Source organism: Hippocampus guttulatus, chromosome 10 (assembly GCF_054856545.1).
Source record: "Hippocampus guttulatus isolate MCC_2025c chromosome 10, RoL_Hgut_1.0, whole genome shotgun sequence".
Lineage (NCBI taxonomy): Eukaryota > Metazoa > Chordata > Actinopteri > Syngnathiformes > Syngnathidae > Hippocampus > Hippocampus guttulatus.
Genome location: NC_141270.1, coordinates 7713067 through 7738001, shown reverse-complemented (window position 1 = coordinate 7738001; position 24935 = coordinate 7713067). Strand labels below are relative to the sequence as shown.

Sequence of the window (24935 nt, the reverse complement as noted above, 5' to 3'; positions counted from 1 at the left end):
GGTGCGTTTGTGTGCATGCGCGCGTGACAGAGAGAGAGAGCGAGAGAGAGAGAAAGTGTGTGTTCGTGTCTACATCCACCGCTGAACGCCTGTCACGACGACGGAAGGAAACTCCACGAGGGGGCGCTAACGGGATTCAAAACAGAAAGAAAAGGCGATGAAGAATGTAACCAATCTAAATATAATTGCCCACTTCATTATTTTTTTCCACAGAAAAAACGAAAAAAAAAAGAAAATCAAATACTGATTCTATCTTGGTTTTTAAGAATTTCATTTCAGGGATACAATTGAACGGTCTGTTTCAGGATGTGGGCGATTGTAGCAGAGGTGGGCAGCATCACGAGATGTATAAGGCAAAAAAAAAAAAAATTCAGAAAGTAAAAATCCAAGTTTATGACAACGCTAGTTAAAAATCCCTTCATTAATTTAATATACATCTTATTTATTTTTCAACATATTTATCAGATCTCTCATTCTTGAAATTACATGATTCTACTTTCCATATATTTATTGTGAGTAAAATTACTAAACATAGTCCCTTATACTCCTTTAAGCGGGTGGACGTTTCATTGTTACGATTCTTTCTAGAGTTCATTTTCCCTTAAAAATCAGTAGTTGATTGTGCAGGTGTACCTATTATTTTGACCAGTGAATCAATTCATTATGTGACAATTTCATTAAGCATAATACTTCTATTTCCCCAGCACAGAGTGCTTGTCTTTTCACGCGTGGGGTTTTTCATTAAATAAACAACTAAAGTGTGATGAATGTGCTTTCCAGTCATTACAGCTCACATAATAATCAGCTCAAAAATAAAAACAGGTGCAGATTGATGAGGTATGACTGTAGTAAGAACACAAGGTTGCCTGCATCTCTGTAGCCGGGCCTAGCAAACGATAGGAGGAGAAACAGCTGGCTTCGGGGGGCCCTCAAAAAACTGGCAACCCACTGTGGGCAGGTGCACTCGGCCACCTACGTCGCAGGCTTCCAACAACTTACGAGGTCTCTGTGTTGCATTTATTCAAGCCTCATGGCTCTGTGGACCTGGAGGTGCAACTCATGGGCCAAGTGCGAGCCCCAACTGATTGAGTCATTCATTCATTCATTGAGAATAGTGACCCGATACTTTTGGCCATATTAACGTCATCTTTGCTGGATTTATTGTCAAAGAAATGCCGATACCGTGATTGAAATAGCGACTGTAACTGAAGCAGTGAACTTGGGTGGGGGCATAAATGACACTTGCCAACACCTCACTCGTTTACCGTCATTATTTTTCAAGTGGATGACCTTAAAAGTTGTCTGTTGGCAAGAACAAATGTTTTTATGCCGTTTAAGAATAAAATCTTGTTAGATACAACCCGTTTAGTACTGTATAACGTTCTTAAATGTTTGCAAAATTTTAAATGTTAAATTTGCAAGATTTGAGAATGGTATTTTTAGGGGAAAAAAAGTTCAAATTTAGATTTCATTTTTGGGGAGTAAAATATTAACCAGAATGCCTTTTGTTTCGAATAAAATATTTGAACATGTCATATTGTAAAATACAATGAAACTATTTGAACAAAATGGTCATAACATTTGAGAATATAATTTCTAGAATTAAAAAAAAAAATTGGAATATATTCTGGAACAAAAAATTTGCCACACTACAATACTTTCTAAAATAAATAATACTGTATTTAGACATTTTCATCCCCAATTTTTAGAGTAACATGTTTTTTAAGTTATCTGCGGCTCCACGAATCTAACCACACTATTTTGACGGATATTTTTTTATTTTTTTTACTCATCTCGAGGGGGCAGCCATATTGTCACCGACTGAAAATGACATCCCAGTTGATCTGCGCTCAAGTAACAATCACGGCTCAGCTTGCGAACGAAAAACAATCAAACTGGAAGATCTGTGATTAAAACTGATTAGAGTGGTACCTCGACTTTCGACCCAGCTTACCTGTTTTCAAAACAACGGTAGTGGTAAATTTTTTTGGTCTTGACTTGTGGGAGGAAATTTGAAGCTTGGAGAATACTACACTAGCAGGAGACCGTTAACAAACCTCAAGCTGTTTTTTTGCCACTTGAAGTTGACCTAAACAAAAGAAATATAATTACACAATGTGTTTAAAACAACCACATAACTTTGCCTTACAAAACTCCACTCGCCCAATGCTAACATAGAATATGAAATAGCTATAAATGGGCTAATGGAACTAGCACTGATATGACGTTAGTTATAAACCTTTAAACAACTTATATTTGATTTCAAATGGAATATGTGCAGATGAAACAATACTCACTTGCATATATTCTATATCCTCTGCCAAAAGAAAAGCTGAGTTGCACTATTCGTGCTTCACCACCCAAATGTCTTAACTCAATATCTGTTATTCTGCCCCCTGGTGGCCAAAGTGCACACACCAGACGACACTCAGGCAATTAAAGCATGAAATCATGATGCAGAAACTGTCTAATTCTTCACATTCTATTGAATTATGTTATTGCTCTATGTTTTTGTAAAGAGCAACATTAGAGTGCGGTTTTATTTAATAAAAAAAAAAGCAATTCACACATTTTTTTTTATTACCATTTATTTGTGGGGTAGGATTTTCTGTATTTCCATTCTATCATTTTATATCGAAATTCATTTTACAGATTAAAAATTGGAAAGGGGCCGCAGGGTGAGCTACTGGTTAGTACGTAGGCCTCACAGTGCAGAAGTGCAAGGTTCGATTCCGGCCCCGGCCTTCCTGTGTTGAGTTTGCATCTTCTCCTCGTGCCTGGTTAGGTTTTCTCCGGGTACTCCGGTTGCCTCCCACATTCCAAAAACATGCATGGTAGGTTGATTGGGCAATCCAAATCGTCCCTCAGTGTGACTGTGAGCCCGAATGGTTGCTTGTTTGTCTCTGTATGCCCTGCGATGGGCTAGCAACCAGTTCAGGGTGTCCCCCGCCTACTGGCCGAAGACGGCTGAGATAGGCTCCAGTCCCCCTGCCACCCTTGTGAGAATAAGTGGATCAGAAAATGAATGGATAGAAAAATTGGAAAGTGTCTAATAATCTAGAATTATCTTCATTAAATATTAAAAGTCTAAGCTTCATCATGCAACAAGACAATGACCCAAAACACACTAACAACACGAAATGGGACTTTTTCTGACTTCTGACTTGTGTCAGTCAGTTCAAATAGTTTTGATTACTTGAAAAGTGGTTGGCTTCAAACAAAAGGTCTGTCCCGAGTTGTTTAACACATCGAAGGTGTGAATACAATGATATGAAAGCTGGAATTCTGAACTTGTGTCTCATGTTAATCTTTTGATCTGAAATGTAAATGTCTTCAGTATACATAAAAAAAGGAATTTAACTTGCCATTCAACACATTTTAGAATGGACTGTAGTTTTTAAATATTTAAAAAAATATATATATATATATATATACCATGAATATTCTTTGAGTTGTAATTAAACATAATAAATGCTGAAATTTTGGATGCTTTTTTCAAAATAAAATTTTATCATTAAGAGATGATACATAATGAAACCCTGTAAACTACAATTATTAAATTATTCTATTAATACCTCTGCAAAATCAAATCTTTGACTATTTTGTACTGGATGTTAATCTGTATTGATGTGTCCGGTGAGCGTGCGGCCTATACTCTGATGGGAGCACTCCAATTAAACACTGACAGTCAAAGTTGTGATACAGACAAAAAAAAAAAAAAAACTTTTATTGTCATGTTAATGTCTCAACATACAAATCACATTCTGTTCATATAAAGAGACGTTCAATCAGTACCTGTCATCGCGTCGCACAACCACTCCATGTTGTATCCCGCAATTTCCTCTAACATGCTAGTATCTACACAGAAAAATAGTAACATTGCACTTTGCTTTTTAATTTTTTTTTTGTTTTTTTTTCTTTAGTCATTTTTAAAGCCCAATAGTCAAACTGGTGGAACATTTCCTCTGAAAAAGCTGTGCAACAATAGATCCCTTCTTTATTTTTGAATCATTCAAATATGTGATTTTTTTTTTTGTCATCGGAATAAAAAGGCCCTTGATGAAATGTAAGGAACTGATGTGAGACATTAAAAAAAAAAAAAGTTAGTTACAGTAGAAATGATAGTACCTAGTGTCGGTAGTCTACTGGAAACGTGGCAACAGTGACGCGTTTTCAGTTCACAGCTAAACAAGTGCAAAACAAACAGACATGAAGGGCTAAAGACATTTTTTTTGTTGTGGATTTTGGCACGAGAAAGTAACGTTTGCAGGAAGGCCCTCAGTAGTTCTTCCTTCCTACTCAAAGCAACATTAAATATCAGTGGGGAACATCGCGAAACGGATGACGCGCCATTACCCTGCAACTGTTGCTTGAAAGTGTCTCTTCTTTTCAGGAGAACATCAAAAAGTGACTGACCACCAACCACAAAAAGAGAACGCAAACAAACATGCTAACGTGACTGCCAGACCTTCCCAGGCACGTGACCTAGCGAAAATACACGGGAATATATTCTTCTATAGATTTATATACTGTATATGTACTATATATATTTAGATTTAGATTTGTGTGCGTGTGTGCGTCTGCATACTCTATGTTGTTAAATACATGTTACGAGATATAAGGATATTAGTTACACAGTGGTCTGTCTAGCCCTGGAGTGCATTCTGAGAAGTTGAACCCGTTTGGATGCCACATTGGCCTCCGACCTTCTTTTCACAAACAAAAATGATACAAGTCAGCCTATATCACGCGTTCGCCGCTGCAGCCCCGCACCGGAAATGAACACGGCCACACAAACGAGCAGGTTTAGGGGTGATGGGGGGGGGGGGCTGCGAGGAGATATGGCGTCTTCTACAGAAGGCACTTTCCGAAAGGCCCGTAATAAACGCTGGCACACTCCTTGCTACAAGAAAGAGGATACAATGCATAGAGCTAACGTGTGGTCGTCGTCACCGCGGGGGGGGGGGGGGGGGGGGGGGCAGTGTGATCGCAGCTACAGTACGTCATGGCAACGACCTTGACACTCGTCACAACAACAAGAACAACAAAAGACTCAAGCACGAACGAAATCCACAACAGTTGTCAGTCGAGTGCATATGGTGGTTGGGATTGGGGAGGGTGGGTGGGGGGGTCTTCCATGTGAGCTGCTACATGGGCACGTTTTTACCAGGTGAGAGTGTTAGGACCATGCTGAAAAGTACCCCCTCTGAAAAAATTGCATCATTACACAATAAAGTCATTTATAAGAGTAAACTCGTATTACAGGAGGAAAAAAAAAGTCGTTTTCCAAGAATAACGTTGTATGTAGATAAGAATAATGTCATAAAACTAAGAGGAAGAAAGTATATATGTATAATACTAAAGTGTTGATTTGATAAAACTGAAAGTACAGTGGGCGTCCGCATAATCACAGTTGGACATCCGTTTCTTTTTCAAATCCAATTTTTCATTATGTGCGGAAATAAACTTGCCTAGTCACGGTTTTCTGTTACGTGGCTTAAAAAAAAAAAGTGTTGGTGGGAAAGCGTAAAATGATGGCGGCCATGTCGGCTTTGATTTTGCCAAAGTAAGAGGAACCGCGGCATTAGAACCGGTTATAATTTTTGGGCATTTTACAAGAATAAAGTCAGAGAATACAAAAAAAAAAAAAGACAGTAATAAAATCAGTCAAATTCTTAATTTTAGGAGCCAAGTGGTAACACGATGAGAATAAAAGATGAAACTCATTATTTTACTTCTGTGCAAAAACAACCATATTCTCCGCACAATACAACTTTTATTTCCTCATTGTGTTACAATTTCAGTCTTGGAACTTGTTTTTTCCTCTCCCCCTTTTCAGCGTGTCCCCAACACACTCCTTTGGTAGGTTTTGAACATGATTAGTGTTGAGGTTTTGTGTACACAACGGAGGGCATGGTGGCAAATTTGGAGTCATTTGAGTTCATAGTGAACACACACACACACACACGCGCGCACACACGCACACACACACACCACCAAGGAGTCCTTCAGCTGAATGAGCTTGAAGGTATAGAGTCAGTGCTATGTGCCTGCTCTGGAGTACTTCGAGAAGATCAATAAAACTAGATATCAATAATTTACAATGTCGTGTACCTATTATATGTCGTGAGGAGGGTTTCTTTCATTAGTGTTGAAGACGAGCGCTCCCTTTGCCCGCTAAGGGCAGCCGAGCGGAGTCCACAGGACTTTACTTTGTTCTTGATCCACTATAGTCATGATCTGAGTGCAAATGTACGGGAGGGAGCCACCTTGGACGATACCTGCGATGGAGACGCGTTGCATTTATACAAACTGAAGCACTGTATACGCACACGCGCGCGTGCGAGAACACACACCTGTGAAGAACTTGCTGTAGTCGAGCTCAGTCTTCTGTGCACATTCAAACTGCTCCTTGGAATGTTTCTGAGACACTTTGTCCCGCAGATAAACAGGATCTTTCTGCTCCCTGGAGGGGCGGGACAAAAGTGGACACCTCCGTTATGTCAATGTAGTGGAGATAGTGTTTTTCGTCATTTCACTTTTCCTGACTTCTGGAGGGAGGCCAAAGCAGTGACAAACAATGAATGCTGAGAAGAAATCTTTTGGCGCTGTGGAGAACAGATCTAAATATTCAGTTTTATCTGTATTCATTTTACATACAACATTTTTAAACAGCACGCGCGTGTGTGTGTGTGTGTTATGGTGCCACTTACTTGATCTGCTTGGCATTTTTGTAGCGGACAAAAACAACAATGGGATAAATGTGAACACTGTGGAGCCTCTCGATGGCATGCGGTGCAATGTCCAGCAAACAGTGACAACCCTGTAATGGAAATCAATTAAAATCCATCTTATTAAAAATGATGTCTGCAGATTATTATTATTATTGATGTCAGAGATGAAATACAACAAACCCTTATCGCTAGAGATTAGGAAAAGACAAGAGTTATGTTGGATGAAATCTTGTTGAAATGGGGCAAATACCTTGTCTGTTGTTTCCTTTATGGACGCAACGGTGGTCACATCAAAATGGCCGCTGCGGCGCTTGTAGTCTATGAAGAGGCAATCCTTGACACCTCGCTCAATGGCTTGTTGGGACGCTTTCATGATTTCTGCAGAAAAAAAACAGAAAAAATAATAATTTGCTTATCTACTACAATTAGAATACTATCGAATATTTTGGTATTTGGAGATCCTACTGAAAATTCTAATTAAATTATCAGGTATTTGAATAGAAATACATAATATATACAGTATATATATTTTTTGCTTGTTAAAGAGACAGAAGACAAAAAAAAATGTTGCCACTAAATATTAAGCAGCCAACTAGTTTTCATTCATAGAAACAGTAGTGAGAATTTAGATAACTCTCTCCCCATAGATTTTGGTCTATGACACGAAGTGACATCAGAAGCACAGGAGCAAATTTGCTGGCTAAAACAACACCGTTGAGTAAGCTTGGCTTATTGAAAAAGTGATCAGTAGGAACGGTAAATGTGTCAGGCTGCCATTGAGTCATTTACGTCTATTAACCAGAGTGCTGCTAGGCGTACGGCTGATGCCGTACAATACAGTGCCAAATTATGTTGGTTTTTTTTGTTTTTGCCCTTCATTAGTGATTGAACAATATTTCTGGGCAACGTTGTACTCTTGTCATCGGAAGCAACAAATTTAGACCCCCCCCCCAAACACATTCTGGAAAATGAGTCAAGTCAGCCAATAGGCTGCGACACACTGCCGGGAACAACTTCAATATAAAAGCGCATCAGTATTGATGTCTGCATCACATTTGGTAACTAATGTTTATTTTGAAGTTGGTCTTCTTAGCGCATTGGCGGCGTGTTACTGTCATGCGCAGCATAAACATTTGTTGCTGCAGTTTGGTTGACATCTTCTTCCTGACAGTTTGCAAGTAAATAAGCAGCTACTCGAGGCAGAAAAAAATGCCTCAAGCATTTTTTTGGAACCGAGGTACTCTGATCACTCCAAGGACCTGTTTCAGCCCTAATTATGTTTCCCCATGTTTTAGTCAAGGCACATAAAAATCTCAGGTCACACCACCAAAGAAAAATCCCACAAAGTGTGGCTTATATTCAGCTTCATTATTGTTGATTCAGGAAAATTGTTGAGAACAAGAAAAATTCACTTTAGACATTTTTTTCGTAAATACACTGAACATTGGTATTTATTATTTGATCATGGTAAGACTGAGAAAAAAATGGTCAGAAAAAAAATACTTGGATAATTATGGTATTAGGCTAATAATATTGGCTATCTTCTGCCACCTAATGGAAGTGCACTGTTCTGGAACGTTCCATATGCACGGTGTACCATGCTGCTTTCTATTCCACATCTCTTTGTACCAAAATCAATACAGATATTTACTACAGTGCGAAACTTCACCTAGCACACATCGGAAGAACTTCCCCGGAGACTCTTTGACCAGCATCTCCTTGACGGGGTCCGTCAGTGGGCCGAGGACGAGCACGGGTCTCGGGGAGGCGCACTCCACTTTCTGGACCCTCTGGTAGGCCAGGCTAACGCAGTCTATACACAAAGAACACACGTGATGATGACGTCACCAGGGAGCTCGGTGAGGTTCCGACAGGGTCGGCCTGCGCTCACCTTCCAGGAAGGGGATGGAGTCAGTGCTGATGGTGTCCAGAGCAACCGTTTCCTTGCTGTCTTTGGAGCTACTGCGCTTGTGCTTCTGCTTCCTCCTGAAGAAGGAGCGGCGGGCGGCGGCTGAAAGCGTCTTGCCAGATTCTTCCTTCATCTCAGTCATGCTGTGTCGCCGGTAGAACTCTTGGTCCATCCTGGAACGTCAGAGCCCATGTTAATCATTATTGTGGTTCATGTAGCCAAAAAAAAAATAGAAGTGGGCCACCACCTTGTAGGCAATTGAGCATCTTCCAACTATTCATAAAAGTGAAGGGTTAGTACATTATCATTTATTCGCATTTTATGTAAGCGCTGTACAAATGCAGAAACCTGTACAGAACTTTTTTTTTACTGTACATTATACTGGTCAACGGCAACTTTTTATCAGAAGTGGCATCGTGTCCCTAAACGTATTTTTGATGCTGATTTTAAAAAATGTCCAATTCTTTTCCAGCACGTTGGGTTTTTGAGAAAAGTTCATTCTTAAGTTTGACCAATAAAAGTTTCAGCAATAAGACTTTTACCACGCGTTCCAATTTATAGCTTTGACGATTCAATAAATAAATAAATACAGAAATAAATCCATTCGCTGCTGAACCTAACCCTTAACGCATAAAAATGTCAGTTTTCTGAAAAGTAGAACAAGGGTGTCCGATCTTTTTTGACCGAAGCTCTACTTTTCAAGCAGCCAACCTCCTGCGATAGGCACGCACGCACACACGGCATGATGAGCAACAGCCATAACTGACTAACATGAACGAAACAGAAAAAGTAGATAGAAGACAGAATTGAGTTTGTGAAAAGGATAATCACTGCCTTTTTTCATAGCACAGGGAGACAAGGGTCGCACTTTTGCAGCGTCTTAAGTGGAGAAATATCACTATTGTTGCTCGCGTGTATTGCATTTCTTTGCCAATGCCATCGCTGAACTGCAGATCAAACTACGAGAATAAAGCAAAAATATCTCCACGTCTTTGATCGCTTGCTGTAATTGCAGACTGCTGACCGCTAACAACTTCCTGTGATGCAGGTCAACTTGGGACCAGTCTGTGTTTGTATTGTGCGTTCACTGCATTGTATTCTCTACCCACATGTACTTGCTGGGGATCTGCCCCCTCTGGATCTGCTGCGCGTTCTCATCCAGCTGCCAGGCCATCCATGTCCCAAAGCTGCCTTTTGGTAATGACTCGTCCACGTACAGGATGTCGTCCTTCTTGAACGTCAGGTCCCCCTCCGCCTCGCCCACGCGGTCGTAAAGTGCTCTGGGAGGGGGGCAGAGGCGGATACACGGCGAGTTTATGTTTAGGATGGTGGAGAGGTGAGGCGAGGCGAGCGTAAAGTTGATGAGGTGGCAGATGCGATGGCAGTTTGGCGGGTGAACAAGATAATGAGATCGGGAAAGATGAGTATATCTACACACGCTGTAGGCCTCGCTTGGGTCCGCAGCCTCCTAAGTGATTCCCCCAGCAGCCTATATTTGATAGCCAGGCAGACTGGGTGTATTCACTGCATATGACATCACACACTTGCCTATATGACAAGTGACTGAGGCAGCTGCTGTGACACTGATCGCCTCTCACTCTCCCACTGAACACTCCCAACAATAAAACTATTTCTAATTGGGATGTTCGATTCTAAATCGGGATGTTCAACATGTTTTCAACATGTTTTCAGACTGACACCAGGATTCACTTTGAATACTTGCCGATAGAGAACTCACACCTCCCGTACTTCTGATATGTAACATTCCATTGAAGACAACGACAACACATTTGAAGAAAGACGTTTCTTTATGAATCAGACGATGAATCGCCGATGTGTCCAACTGCTATAGTATAGCGCAACTAATGCGAAGTAGGATTTACTTGATCTCAGAGTTTGATTGTCCGAAGTATCTATCGGTGACTGGTATCGGCAGCCTCCATGAATACCAAAACCTTAAAATAAGGCTGATACCTGGCACAGATACCTGGTATCGGTATTAACCCTAATTTAACGAAATCCGATCATCCCAGAGGACATTCCAGTGTTTCGGTAAGGACCTGGAAAAGCCCGAGCGGCGACCTTAAAAGGCTGTCTGTCGGTGGTGGTGGAGTGAGGGCAGAGAGATGAGGTAACCTAAATTGGACATTTAGAATCACAGTGAGGATATGGGATTTAATTGGTTAGATGCGAAAGATCCCTGGTTGTCCAAGGGCCGCTCCGGTGGTTGCTTTAAATAGCAACGTGGACACACACGAAGATGCTTGGGGAAATTTAAATTGTCTTTTCACACTGAGCATGTGTGTAATGTGCTCTTGTGTGTGTGTGTACCTAATATAAAAGCCATCTCCTGGAACGTCTTTGAGCACATTGAAGTCATCCGCCCGATGCTGCACCTTGAACGTGACAGTCTCCGCCGGCTTCAACATCTCCACATAGACTTCTTCTGCCGTCTTGTTCTTCATATTCACAGAGTTATACTGCAAAATGAGCCAGGCACAAAATAAGGGGCAGTGTTATTACCGGTAGTGTGCACTTATCTCAGAAATGATTTGCTCCATCTTATGTGGGCGACACAAGCTTTCAGTTGAATTAAAGAGGCGCCGTATTGGTTTGGGCCACGGGCGAGGAAGAGAGCAAACAGGAGGGAAAATTGGAGGACAAAAAGGGTGACTGAGCTGCATGCCAATTAGCAATTCCTTTCATAGATGGAGGGGGCAGGCCAGAAATGCTTCATTATTATTAATATGATTTGGTATTTTACACGCACGTACGTCGCCCAAACGGAACGAGAGAAAGCTGACAGGGAGACTAATGACCAGTTAAAAAAAAAGAAAGGAGACCGTTATCTGTGCTTGACTCCAAAGTAATGAGAACACTTGTGAAATGTCAGGAGACAAATGCTTTAAAGATATTCCCACTCTCTTTCAGATCTGGTGTTGGAAGTCTACAGTAGACGTGACTGTCATTCAGCTTGTTTAAACTCCCTCAAAATGCCAACGCAACACATTACAGGACGCTGCTTCATATGAAATAATGTAAATATGAATTTATCCATTCGGATATAATCATTGATTCATTTCAAAACAATGAGCGGCTAATAACAGTGTTAACTTGCAACATTATTTTCTATAAGGTGTTAATTGTGAAAACAACAACTGTTGGCAACAGGTGCAAAAGTGGTGGAGACCGCGTTTAAAGTGCTGATGGTTTTCACCGTGGATGAACTGCACATTAATTTAGCATGTTTGGCAGAAGCAATCTTGGTTGCGATTGGGGAGTAGATAAACTTTCACATCCATTTCGCAGGTTTTGCACATATAAACATTTGGTAAATCAAGACCCGAAATGTGCGCAATTACCTCCAGAATCAGGTCGCCTGGACGCAGGCCGTCGGCCCCTCTGGCAGGACTGTCCTCATCCAGACTATCTATGTAGACGCCTCGCAAGTTCCCTCCACATAGCGCGATTCCCACCTCTACTCCGGGCCGGTGCACCGTCACCAGCCGTGGCTCGCCCGCTTTCTTGTTGCCATCAGAGTGCATTCTGGGAAGCAACAGGGACAGACCGTGTCATTGTGGGAACTAAGAGGGTTTTTTTCCTCTCGAGTCCTTTTATGCACACAGGTGAGATTGTATTTACCGGACATAGTTTTGGGGGCTGCTGGTGGGCGTGGTTTGTTTGGAGGATGGCGTGAGGGTGCCCTCGTCCTGTTCGCTGAGCGTATCGATGGCTGTGTGATTTTCCGGTGTGGCAGCGCCACTCCCCTGCGGCGTGGATTGAGTACTGACTGGCTCGAGACGGGAGCTACAACCAAGTAATAACAGACGATAAGTAAGCACAAGCGATTGTCCATGTCCATGAGATTAGAGTTTATAATTAGCTGTCAGGAGAGGCGCGCTGGGAACAAAATTCGACCTGGGACTATGGATCGACGGCGGCCGTCATTTGCCGAAAAAGATAATCGTCGAGATAGGGGCATGTACAGTATGTGTGCATGTGTGTGTGTGGGTGTTGAAAGGGTGGCTTTTTAGCGGGTGGCTGAGATGCCCAGGACCGGCTCGTAAATACTCTGGCCGTTCCGGAAAATGAACATATTTTCTCCAAATTTCTCAATGGTCACCTCGCCACTGGCTGTAAGCTAATAAATCTATTCGTTAAGGGTGTGCATTTCTCCACTACAGCTGAGTTTTTGATATGTCGGGTGCGAAATAATTCAGACGCGGTTCAATTAGAAAGTGAAACAATTGGATTCGGTTCAACTCAGTGGCACTACGATTCAATTTGGTACTGTTCAGTTCGAGAGGGTATAATGCACTTCCTTTTTTTTAATCAGTCAACATGACTGAAAGATAATGATCTTAATGAGCAACTCGCAATTCATGTAAAGTAAATCAAATCATCTATAAGCGTATCAATCACATATTGTATATCATCCTATATTTTCTTGTTCTACTTCTTCCTTTGATAACTTTGCTGCTGTGAATTGGGAATTTCTCCATTGTGAGACTAATAAAGGTTTTCTTATCTTATTATTGATTGATGCAAACTATTCAATCATACAAAGACAATTTATAACTAATAAGGAGACCATTAACTGATTCAAAGCCTTGCTCAGGGTCTTTGTGGTAATTTCAAAATGTACACATTATGCAAATGCACCAACTTCACTCGCAGCATAAATATTATAACTACAGGCTAAAATAAAAAATTAAAAATACTACAAATTGGGGATAACTTTTTGGTGGGGTCAGACTGGAGCTAAAAGTCCCATGTGTGGAGTTATGGACACAAGAGTGCTACCTGGAGCGAGAGTGGTTGCCCAGCTGATACATGTGTGGGTTGTACTGGGCCATGATGGTGATTGTATCGCATTGCTGGCCAATGATGAGTCGAGCCTGTTGCTCCGTAGCATTTCGCAAGTTGATGCCATTGAACTGAAGAAGGAAAGGTGAAATTCAGTATTATTGGCCCACATTCGACAGGTCAACAATGAGGTATGGTCGACCGTTGCAATCGGATGACAAAGTTGTTTGCGTTTTTACCTCCAGTAACTGGTCTCCGTACTCCAGTCCTGCCTGGTGGGCAATGCTACCTCCAGTAACTTTGGAGACAAAGATGCCACCGTTCTCCCCGCTCACGATGGAGATGCCCAGAGGCTCGGCGCCTTTGTGTATGATGACGTTGCGGGGTTCCTCCAGGTAAGGCCTGCAAGGAAAGAGTCAAGTTTCTAAACTATTGAATGACGGAAGAAAAGGAGCAGGATTTCACTGTGGTTTATGCCATTTCCTTCAGAAATTCCCAAATAGCGTACTTCCTCAAACACTGAAACATATCCTAGCTGACCACACCGTGGACTTGTCACCAGCCAATCACAGGGCAAGAAAACAAACAAGCATTTACACTCAAGCTGCAAATAACGATTATTGGAATAATTGATTCATCTGTCAGTTCAATTATTTTGTCAATTAATCTGAGACTTGGAAAAAATGTTTACATCAGATTCCCCCCCCCCCCCCAAGAAAAATATGACAGTGCAGTAAATGCGCACACAAAGACATCATGAGTCAATTACTGGTTTGTTTCATAAAATGTCAGAAAATGTGGTTATAACCTTTGTATTAAATAATATTGTATTTAATATTATGTAAACATATTGATATTTTCCACAAATAATGACAATTACAGGGGCATCTGTATGTTTTTTTATGGAGCAAAATAATTTTTTAAGATCACTTAGATCAAATTTAAGGGCTCTTGTGCACTTAATATGCTCATTACTGTGGTTATGGGATGAATATTTCAATATTTCTTATCCCCCAGAGAAAAAAAACAGACTATAAAACTTTTGTTGTTTGCTGACACACTTTCTCTTTAACCTGTACCATCAACTTAAGCTTTTCAGGTGACTGGAGCCACACAATGACATTTTTTTTTTTTTCAAAAAAAGGAGGCATCTAACTAGTGATATCTCATTTTGTTTAGGTGGACAACAGACATAGCGATAAATTGCTGTATGGTGGCTAGTAAAATGGATGCCACTATTTGAGGAAAATTGCCCATTTTCCTTTAAGATGTGATTGTCAGTTTCCATTTATTTACCAAGAGGAATCCCGAAAGGCTTAGAGAGTAGTGTGTGAGTGTGCAATGCTTTCACATGAACTTTGCGTGTCTTCATGACAAGTCGACATTGGGCATGGCACAAAATTCCATGATGGGAGATCAGAGGGATGAAGTAGCAGCCAGGGACACAGGCCAAACCAAGTGGTGTACAAACACGGCCAAGCCCAAAAGCTCAAGGTTGAGTAATACTAATAATGCCATTGCGTAACAAACACAGTGCAGACTAGAGGATCACTAGGCTTCCGGCCAATATACACACATGCATATTGACCATGTGGACGTCACATGCAAAATCTGAGAGGATTTTTCCCCACGTGGAGGGCACAAGTGCAGAGAGGTCCAACAAATGAATAATGACATACAGTGGTGCCTTGAATTAGGAGTTTAGTTTATTCCCTGACCACACTTAACTCAAAACACGCATCTCAAATCCTCTTTTCCGATCTGAATGAATGCAAACGCAATTAATCTGTGCCAGTACCCCACAGGGCCCTCACAGTATTATACTACATAAAAAGTATCATATCATAATTCAATACAATGTAAAAAAAATTAAGCGGTGCATCATTATAATTCAATGTGCATTGTGCTGCTCATTTTTGTCTGCACAACTTGGCCACCTGGGGCCAGTATAATATACAGAAGTATGATACAAAGATTAAATGAACATTTTTTTGCAGAGAATAAAGAATATACAGTGTGCCTGTGTTGTTTTATGTTCAGTCTCCATGTGTTGCTACTGCTTGTGTTCAAGTATGCTAATAACATCTGTGGCGTTTAGCATTATGTGTTTTAAAGTCAGCTTCAACCTGGGGATGCCAGTTAACATCATGAAGTAGTCTTTTTTTTTAAGTAACTGTTCCCGATCTAAAATAAAATAAGTACAAAATTACAGGCAACGGTTCATACCTCAAAATACGTGGTCATTCATAGGTCAAGGTACCACTGTATATTCAAACCAAGCGTATATAACTAGGGCGTCCTCTCGTGGCGTTCCAATGCAGCATGCAGGCGACTAGCAATCTAAAAATTGTAGCGTTCACTTCGGGGTAAAATGCACCACCACATCTACTTTTGCATTCCATATGGTGCATAGGATTTTCTGCCTCTGTCCGTGGCAACTGCCTAATAGCAGATAAGCAGGTGAACGATGGGGGCTCGGGAAGCAGGAACGGGGGGGTGGCGGGTTGGGAGGCGGACAGTGCCTGGCGTCGCGACGCCAGCAGCGCCGTGAGGCAGAACGAACCTGAGGCTCCTGAGAGAGGAGAACCTCGGCCTCACAGCCAGAGGAATCCTTAGAAAAGATCGGTTACGGTAAAGAAATCTGGAAACGTGAAGTGAGGTGGAGAACCGGGAGGCAGATAAAAGAGGAGGACACACACACACATCATAGTGAGACAGTAACACACGTGATCGCTGAAGGCTGCTGTCGTGCAAAATGAGAACACCAATGTTTCAGGACAGAAGAGAAGCAAGTGATAAGCACAGGAGAGAGCCATTCTTAATGTCGCTGAGGGGGCGCAGTGGCCCTGACAGTGATGAACCGGGTGCTTGGCAACACCTTTGGAGTCTTTAAGGAGCATCTCTGAGGCAAGCGTTAGAGATGATCCTTATTATCACGCTCTCCATTATTCATCCCGCGACATCTTTTTTTACTCATTGCAGTCCCACAACAGCGAGCGCTCTAATCAACTTGACAGCAGAGTCAAAAACATCAAGAAGCATTAGAGTAGTGCAGACATGCCATCCAGAAAGGAATTGATAAAGGCGCGCCTTCGTACCTGTCCTTCCTGCGCTCGCCGATCGGCACCGGGCTGACAGAGATGCGAGGTAAAGTGGAAATGGACCCTTGCGATTGGTTGCTGGCATAGGACGACGTCTCCAGGTTGAGCGGTGACTGCGGTGGTGTGATGAGGCTGGGGCTGCTGCACTCTGAATGCGAGAGGGACCCTGCGTGGAAAAAGCACACGGGAGGTTAGAGGAGGAACATTGACACCTTGCATGCAGACACACTGCGCATGACAGACAGGTGTGATCACGGCTGTCAAGTCACGCAAACCTAGAGTCACTGAATTCTCTCTTCTCCCCCCCCTCCAACCCCCAAGAAAAACACTTCAACAAAACAATGACTTTCGAAGCTGACTTTGGGTGAGATGCGTAAAAAGCCTCATGGTTCTTTTCTTAAAGTGTATTAACTTATTCAGTACCAGCCAATTCCGGACCAAGTCTGAAAAGACGTTTAAAAACGTCTTTGGGAGTGAATGAGTTAAAGATGTATTCAGTTTATTTGAAAGTACTTTTAATGCTTGAATGTGCTGCTTTACTCGTGAGGGCCATACCTCGGTCCGAGCCCAGCATAGAGCGAGGATAGCGGGGAGTGGAAGGGATCTTGATCCTTTCTGCCCGGTACTGGACATTATTAGAAGAACCTGCAGTCAAAGTAAGATGGCAGAGGATTGAATGGGGGTGACGCCCGAAAACAAAGCGAGACAAGGGAGTGTGTGACTTTGCACGTGCGTGCGTGCGTGCGTGCCAGACTGACCGAGTCGTGCGCTGGAGGGCAGTGAGTGTGTACCGTGTGACGCCCGGCTGCTGCGGGACGACGAGGACTCGGGGTAGTCGCCGCCCCGCTTCTGCTGGCTAAGATCCAGGCTCAAGCGACCCTGATGTTGAGGGCTGGCAAAGGAAGAGAGGAGCATAAACCTTCGGAAATGAAATTATGCATACAATGCTTCTACAATCCTATGAATATGCAAGATATTTCACAGTTAATTAAATTGATGAGATGACCCGAATGGCCACTGTAAAACATTAAAGCGAACCAACACGAAGTGAATTTAATTATATGCTTTTGTCCCACGGGGAACAGACTCATTTGAAACTATTAGTCATGAGGAGAAACCAAAGAGGGAAGACTGAGAAGCAGACTTGCTCTAAGAGTCACTCTAACACAATAACTGTGCCCTAATTCAGTAGCTGCCTTTGATGACCGATGACATCGAAAAGGCACGTGAAGGCTGCCCACTGAAAGACCTTGCCCCCCCCCCCCGACCCCCCGGTGTTTCTTTTTCAACCATCTTTTGCCAGTAGATGATTGCTTATCTGCATCCCAGAGAGCACAAATATAAAATTGGACCAATGTTGCCCCAATTTCCCCGAGATGAAAATATCTGACGTCTCAAATAAGTGGTGGCACTTGGCACTCTTCTTGACAGAAGGATGCCAATTAACTTTGACAGAAAATCTATGTACTGATTATACAAGACATCAGAATTCATCACACAACCTGTTGTACATGATCATTGCTATGATTACAGAATGCAATATCACACTGCATGGGGGAAAACAGAAACTAGTTGTAGGAGCCCCATATTTCATTGATGAACATTATACCTCCAGTCACTCCAGGGGGCAGTGTTTAATTGTTTACTGACCTGTGGGCGGGTGACCAGGCAGTTTACAATTGGGGTTAACACGAGTTCGCCGATGTTATTGATTACGGGGGGAAGCAAGCTGTTTGACGGGGTTTTGTACTTGGGCGGTTTTGTTGTGGATAATTCTAAGTTTTGTGACTATAAAGTACAGTGGACAAAGTATAATTGCCATTTTAGACTTTAAACCACCAACTTCAGAGTAGTCTTGATGTCATAAGAAACATTTAAAGATGGAGCCAATAACCGGAGTTTTGGGTTGAACAGAGTTTCAAATTCTTCATCATGTTAAAACACGCAATATTAGTCATGCCAACACGTAGCCAGCTAGCACGGGTTGTCAGGGTAATATTGGCAATTTTTCTTCCACTCACGCTGAAGCTACTGTGTAAGGTGGGACAGACACCCTGAATTTGGGAGACAGAAACAGAAAGAGTAGGGATCAGATCACCTGGTGGGCGCGTGCTGGTGACATATCTGGGAGGCCACGGACGGACAGTTGCTGGTGTGAACGCGATGGCTGCGCACCGTGTACACGGGATTCCTCATCACGGCTGTCACGGCGGGGCACGGAGAGAGACCCCTGTGGGCCGAATCTGCCAAGAGAACAGATGCCGTGTCAAGAAGAGAAAAGAGGAGGTTGAGTGAGTTTGAGAGACTCACTGGGAGGGAGGCTCCCATTATAGACGGTGGGCACAAAGCCGACGCTGTGCCGATGGGAGCGGCTGGGGGAGGCGCGCAGCATGTCCCGTGGCTCTGGTGAATGCTCCTCATTCGAGTAGCTCTGTGACAGATGACAGGAACCGGTTAGTTTTCCTCCCTTTTGGATAGAAAACACCATTAAGCACTGGGGAGGACCCCCAAAGGCAAAAAAAAAAAAGACAGCATGCCATTATGGTACTTTAAAATAAACGTTTATCTCCACTGCAAAAGCTTTTGTGCTGCGGGGCCTGTCTACTTCTTGGCATCCTGGTTGTCTGAGCCTGGGGGAGTGAGTCAGCTCCCATGCTGGGTGGCTGGTGTCAGTGCAGTACTATCGATCACTCTGACATCCTGGCTCAAAAGGTAAAGTCCTCTGGCACAACTCAGGAGGGCCCGTAAATTCTCAGGTGGTCGGGGGAAATAAAATGCAAGCATTGGCCTACTGGGAGGATGAGAAATGTGTCTCTATTTTGAGGGCCTACATCCCTAAACGACACGGTGTCTCTTAAATAAACCACAATGATCTATCAGAGGGAGGAGGCATGATGATTTGGACAACAATGATTTGGTGTACAGGGCTGATTATCTTTCTGTCTTTTAATTCACTTAACAGACTGACCTGAAATGCAGGAAGGGTGATGGTCTGCGGAGTCATCCTGCGGCGAAGGGCGGGGGCGGATTTCGGACGCGGCCTTTTCAGTTCAGGCTCCTCGCCTCGAGTTCGCCCGATGTCCTCCTCGCACGATTTCCTCGAGGTCAGGACTTTGCCGTCCAGGAAGTAGTGGTTGCCATTTCTGTCTCTCTCCCGCTCGCCCGTCGCCGTGGAGACGACGGCGTCACCTTTGCCGTCGGACGTGATGGTGCAGTCGGATGCGGAGCTGCTCTGATGTTTGTGTTTGAACTTGAAAGAGTCGCTACGGGTGGGGGGTGTCGGCGGGGTCGGGGTGGGAGTGGAGGAGGAGGAGAGGGAGTCCGTCTTTGAGGCGGACTGGGGAGAGTGTGACGTCGCGGCGACGGCAGCCACCGCCGCCATCTGATTGGCTGCCATGTACTCCAGTTTAGAGGAGGGTGTCTCGGGGCGTTTGAAGGTGTCCGGGTCGAAGATGGTCTTCCTCTGCTTGGGGGATTTATAGATGGAGAGCTGCGCCGCTGCTGGGACCGGGTTGCTGTTATCCGGCGCGACCGACATGCCTCCCACCACCATCTTGGGCCACGTTCCTCCACTGTGCTTCCTGTCCTGAGTCACCTCCATGGTGAGGCAGTCAGGTGCGGAGACGGGGTCGAACGGCAAGGAGGACGGCGCCTTCGAATAGGGACAGCACTCTTGAAAGGCGCTGGGGCCGTAGCGGCCGGTGCCCAGGTCGGACGCCGGACGCAGGCTTGTGACGTGAAGAGAACCCGTGGAGAATGGTTTGCCCAATTCCCCGTAAAGCTCATCGGGTTCCCCTCGCTGCTTCCTCCTCTCGCCGGAGACGCCGCTTCTTCCACTGCTCGCCATGTCGGGGCAGAAAATGTCCGTCTGAGTCGAGCTGTTGTGTTTGAGGTTGCGGCTGTTCCGGGAATGGATCTCAGACAGGTGAATGCGTCCGTTAGACTTCTCAGATGAATCACGCAGACTCTCAAAGATGTTCTGGCCGGATGTACTGTGAGGAAAGAACTATGAGGCAGAAAGATGAACATTAATTTCACAAACATTGACAATACTGGGACTTATATGGCCAAATGATTTTTATTGCTTCATTTCAAGGAAATAAAATGTTAACATCCTATAAAAGCACAACAAACAACGAACTGACAAAGACTTTGATGCCAAATATATTGGCTGGATCAGATTCAAATGAAACTTGTTTTGTCGTTAAAGAGTCCTGCAAAATCGGACACGATTTTGTTTTTGAAGCGTGTGACAAATGCTGTAGATTCAATGAAGATGAAGGCCGGAGCTGAGAGTCGAACCCAAAATGTCCTTTCTGGGAGGCAGAGATGTTAACCACTGCCCGAATAGAAATTGTAACAAATGATAGGTAGGTAATTCCAGGATGGACATAAAAAGTTCAAGCTGTCGTTTCATTGCCCATGTCTCAAAACATCAACTTCGTGGAAGCCACAATTAAAATGAATGAACACCAATTAACAATGAAAGCATCAAATGGAAGGTTGTGCTTTTTGCTAGACCCACTTACTCAACTGCTATGTAGGGCAAGAAAAAAAAACTAGGAAGAAAGTTCTTTGAAGGTTTTAGGGAAAGAAGCTGAAAAGAAGCTCAGAGAGCGAGTGTTTGGCCTACCTTCATGAGAGAGAGGCTGAGAGAGTCCCTGCAGTTCCTCAGCAAGGCCTCGCACTCTGTCACAGACTTGTTATCCAGAGCGATGCCGTTTATCTGGGGAGAGGAGATGACAGAAATAAGGACAGGTCCTTCTTCATTAAGGCGGTTGCACTTTTTGGGCTGATATTCCCTGTCAGGTGCACGCTTTGTTGTGGATGGCGGTGCGGTTGGAAGAGATGCAATGCAGGTGACACAGCAACGCCCGGGGCTTGAAAGGCATGTAAATCTGTCAGCGGCGGTCGGCGGGGAAATGTAGGCCAGCACTTTTCAGTGTGTAGGGCCATCACGCCGCAATCTTTCCATTTCTATCACAATGCAATCAACTTGAGAGGGATTGTTGAAATAGACGGTCACAGATAAGAAATGGCGAGGGCGGATGTCACACTGAGCTCAGATTAAAGTGGGTCTGAACAAGGAGATAAAGACATTTTATCAGGTGGTGAAAGTGTCTTCTGCTTCCGGGCATTAAGGTTTGACGACACGCTCTCCGCTGCTGAATCTTTTCACAAACAAAAATTACTAGAAACTTTGTACACGGGAGAGTTTCAACCGTGGATACGGAACCAATTACTGTAAACTCAGGGCACCACTGCATTTTTCTTATTAGGGCGACTGAATTTCCTGAATATCCTTCTACAAAGTCAACTGTGAGCACGTCCTCCTGGGTTTAAAAGTACTACACTAGTTTCATTATACGTGAAATAATTTCTTCTATTGTTTACGAGGCAAAGCTACATTCTTGACATGCTCTCGTAGGTAGTTTGTATGGGTACCTCCCAGAGCTATGTGATGATTTTGTTAAAAGAATTCCCTTAAATTCTGACCCTCACCACTTTCCACAATCAACAAAATGATCTATATTGTACTTTCCATACTTCCACACAAAATGCCACTTTATCCATTTAGCGTTGTGTGTATTGGGATGGAAAAAAAGCCTGGATTAGAAAGCTCAGAGGAACCTGAGTGAGACGTGGTGTGATAGATGTGACAGGCAGCATATTCTTAATAAATATATACATAAATAAGAGAGTGCGGATTTGTGAAAAGTTTGTGCGTGACTCACAGCGATCAGTCTGTCTCCAACAGTGAGTGTGCCCTCTCTGGCTGCAGGACTGCCCTGGACCACTGTGGTGACGAACACGCCGTTCTCCAGACCGATTCCGCTGTCTACATCACAGAGATAATAATAATAATAATAATAATAGCAAGTAAGTTCTCATGGAATCAAGAGTGTGAAAGTTACTTTTATAAGTTTGATTCTTTTAAACTGTCTATGACTAGTCAATGCCATTTGAAAGTCATTGGTTGTATTGCGTGCAAGTCAGAAGATTGGTACGACATTGAAAGGGAAGGCGTAGACTGATGATTTTTCAGATTTTTTTTTTCAAATCAAAACTGTCGACAACCATTACTACTCGAGACTTCCAACATGGCGTGAAGTAAACAACATCAGGAAACAACAAGAGATTAGCCTACAGATACCTTTGTGCCCCATGAGGTTGAGGTGAACGGGAGTAAGCAGCCTTCCCCCAAGAGACTTTCTCCTTCGTACCACCATGTTGATGAGTCCCCCGACGTTGAGGACCGCCTTCATCACCTGCTTCCTGTCCTTGTTGGTCAGGTCGATATCGTTTATCTTCAGTAACCAGTCGTTCACCCTGGAAGTGCAAAACAAAAATAAAATAAAAAGAATGATGAAGTCTTCGAGGGAGTCAACAGGGAGCTCCTAGATATGAGCGCGCTCACCTTAACCTTCCATCTGCAATACTTCCTTTGTCTACCCGCGTCACAAATATTCCACAGTCTCCCGGTAAATATGGATCATTTACCCCCTCGGCGATATCAAATCCAAGCGCCTTCAGGTCCATGTCATCCTGTAAATCAGTAAACCTGCTCAACTGTCATACAAATAAAGATCCAAGTTAAACACTGTACATTACAACTGCAATCAAGTCAAAGCACTCATCCTTTCATGAAGCTTGAACACACTCAATTGAAAGCGCATTGCAAGGTGTTTTGCGAAGCTATACCGTCACACAGTGGGATTTTATAGGAATCGTAAAGGGGCAAAGGCATCTTGAACTTGGTAGCTTCTTCGTCAGTATGAAGCGTTTCAACAACTGTATGATCATCATGGATTTTGAATATGGGTCAATTGATATATTCAATTAATTGGGAAAAAAGGCACACTCAGTTTCCGTCATACTTTGGGTTTTTCATTTGTTTTAAATTCATGGTCACAAGTGTTTTTCATTCTGATGTTTAAATATATAATGTACGTTATGACTTTACAACTGCATTAACAACTGTTAGTGGTAGAATACTGTATAGCGCATTCTAAATTGAACGGGGTTACGTCACTGCTCCAATAATGGTCCACTACCATAAACCGCCAACCCTGTGAATTGTATTCAATAATGAAAATAGCCTTTGAAACGATTCCGACCTGGGCGCTGCACTTACCCTGTCCTTCTCAAACTCCACCACTTCAGTCTCCCACTCAAGGGAGTCGGTGTCAATGGCCGAGTCGTGAGAGCTGTGGGCCATGAGCTGACAAAAGCGGGCTTCCTTCTCCAGTTGCCCCTCCATTTTTTCCCTTTATGAACCAACGCAGACATAGGTCAGCCACTGGAGATGAAAATAGCCACCGGCTATATTTTTGGGCGTGTATTACTGTGCACGTAATTACATTCCAAATGAATGGAGGCATGCAGCAATTTTTTTGTGGAAATGGCTTTGTGCTTTGTGGTCTAGTAAATCATACTCATAAATCCTAAAATATGCTTTCTGAGGGATGTCTTCAGGGTATCTGTGACCTTAAAACACCAAATTGCAAACAGTGCTTTGGCTAGTTTCTGTTATTCCCACTACAGGCAGCAGAGGGAGCTTTTATGTGCCATATGGGCTCAGGCAGAAAGAGGACAAACACGATACCGTAAACTAACTGCTGTGTTTCAGGACTAAAATTGTAATCCTGGCATGTGGAAATTCCGCCAGACAAATGCGTGAGCCCTCTCCCATCATCTTTTCCAACGCATTCCTGATAAGTGATTACAAGAACAAAACACACAACAACAAAAAAACTAACTTCATCTCTTTGAGCTCTCGCAAAGCATCATTCTTCTGCTTCCTCATGTCATCCAGATTTCGCAGCGCGTCTGCGAGATCGCTGACTGCCCGGTCTCGCTCCCGACGCAGGTTGTCGCACAGCGTCCTGTGGATGCAGAAAAGGGTGATCGTCTAACCTCTGGTTAGCATTCATAACAACTCGTGGGTGACAGCGGACGCACCTGATGCTCTCCCTCTCCGCCACGATTTTGTCCCGCTCTTGGAAGGCCCAGTCCCGTCGACATTTGGCCACCTCGGTCTCCTGGGTGGCCTCCTTCAGCTCCTGGGACATGGCCTCATACTGTTTCCTCAGCATCTCAATCTCCTTGTTGGCCCGCTCCATGTCAAGTGTGGCCGAGTCTTGTTTCTGCATGAGTGCATTTAATTAGCTGGCCATATGTCATATTCCTTGTTGACATCTTCGGTTTTTGGTAAACAAGCATTGACATTTGGTACAGCCTGAGCGATTTAATGAGGTCCAACATAAGAGCTGTCTCAAAATATGGCTTTTACAGCGATAATCGATAAAATTTTTCAATCGAATATATCAAAAATGATTCAGTGTCAGTTTTATTGTTTGTGGCTGGTGATTTTCATCATTTTCA

General features: G+C 43.3%; 1 protein-coding gene across 5 annotated transcripts in view; it reads right to left on the bottom strand.

Annotated features, from left to right (window-relative positions):
* Positions 1-3441: 3441 nt before the first annotated feature.
* LOC147199106 (disks large homolog 5-like) overlaps positions 3442-24935 on the bottom strand; it is a 49931-nt gene continuing 28437 nt past the window's right edge. The window contains exons 9-34 of one of the 5 annotated variants that reach the window (XM_086122031.1): positions 24513-24697; positions 24311-24436; positions 23686-23818; positions 22969-23096; positions 22705-22880; positions 22286-22389; positions 21184-21276; positions 19519-20556; positions 18861-19017; positions 18649-18793; positions 17309-17442; positions 17106-17195; positions 16548-16716; positions 16013-16090; positions 13689-13851; positions 13447-13580; positions 12286-12450; positions 12006-12189; positions 10975-11123; positions 9753-9923; positions 8626-8816; positions 8404-8547; positions 6985-7112; positions 6714-6823; positions 6357-6466; positions 3442-6281 (exon numbers count right to left, since the gene is read on the bottom strand). In XM_086122031.1, the coding sequence (XP_085978157.1) occupies positions 6178-6281; positions 6357-6466; positions 6714-6823; positions 6985-7112; positions 8404-8547; positions 8626-8816; positions 9753-9923; positions 10975-11123; positions 12006-12189; positions 12286-12450; positions 13447-13580; positions 13689-13851; positions 16013-16090; positions 16548-16716; positions 17106-17195; positions 17309-17442; positions 18649-18793; positions 18861-19017; positions 19519-20556; positions 21184-21276; positions 22286-22389; positions 22705-22880; positions 22969-23096; positions 23686-23818; positions 24311-24436; positions 24513-24697 (4509 nt within the window). In that variant the 3' untranslated portion in view covers positions 3442-6177. The remainder of the gene's footprint in view (positions 6282-6356; positions 6467-6713; positions 6824-6984; positions 7113-8403; positions 8548-8625; positions 8817-9752; positions 9924-10974; positions 11124-12005; positions 12190-12285; positions 12451-13446; positions 13581-13688; positions 13852-16012; positions 16091-16547; positions 16717-17105; positions 17196-17308; positions 17443-18648; positions 18794-18860; positions 19018-19518; positions 20557-21183; positions 21277-22285; positions 22390-22704; positions 22881-22968; positions 23097-23685; positions 23819-24310; positions 24437-24512; positions 24698-24935) is intronic. The other 4 variants (XM_086122032.1, XM_086122033.1, XM_086122034.1 and 1 more) reach the window with 4 other exon arrangements.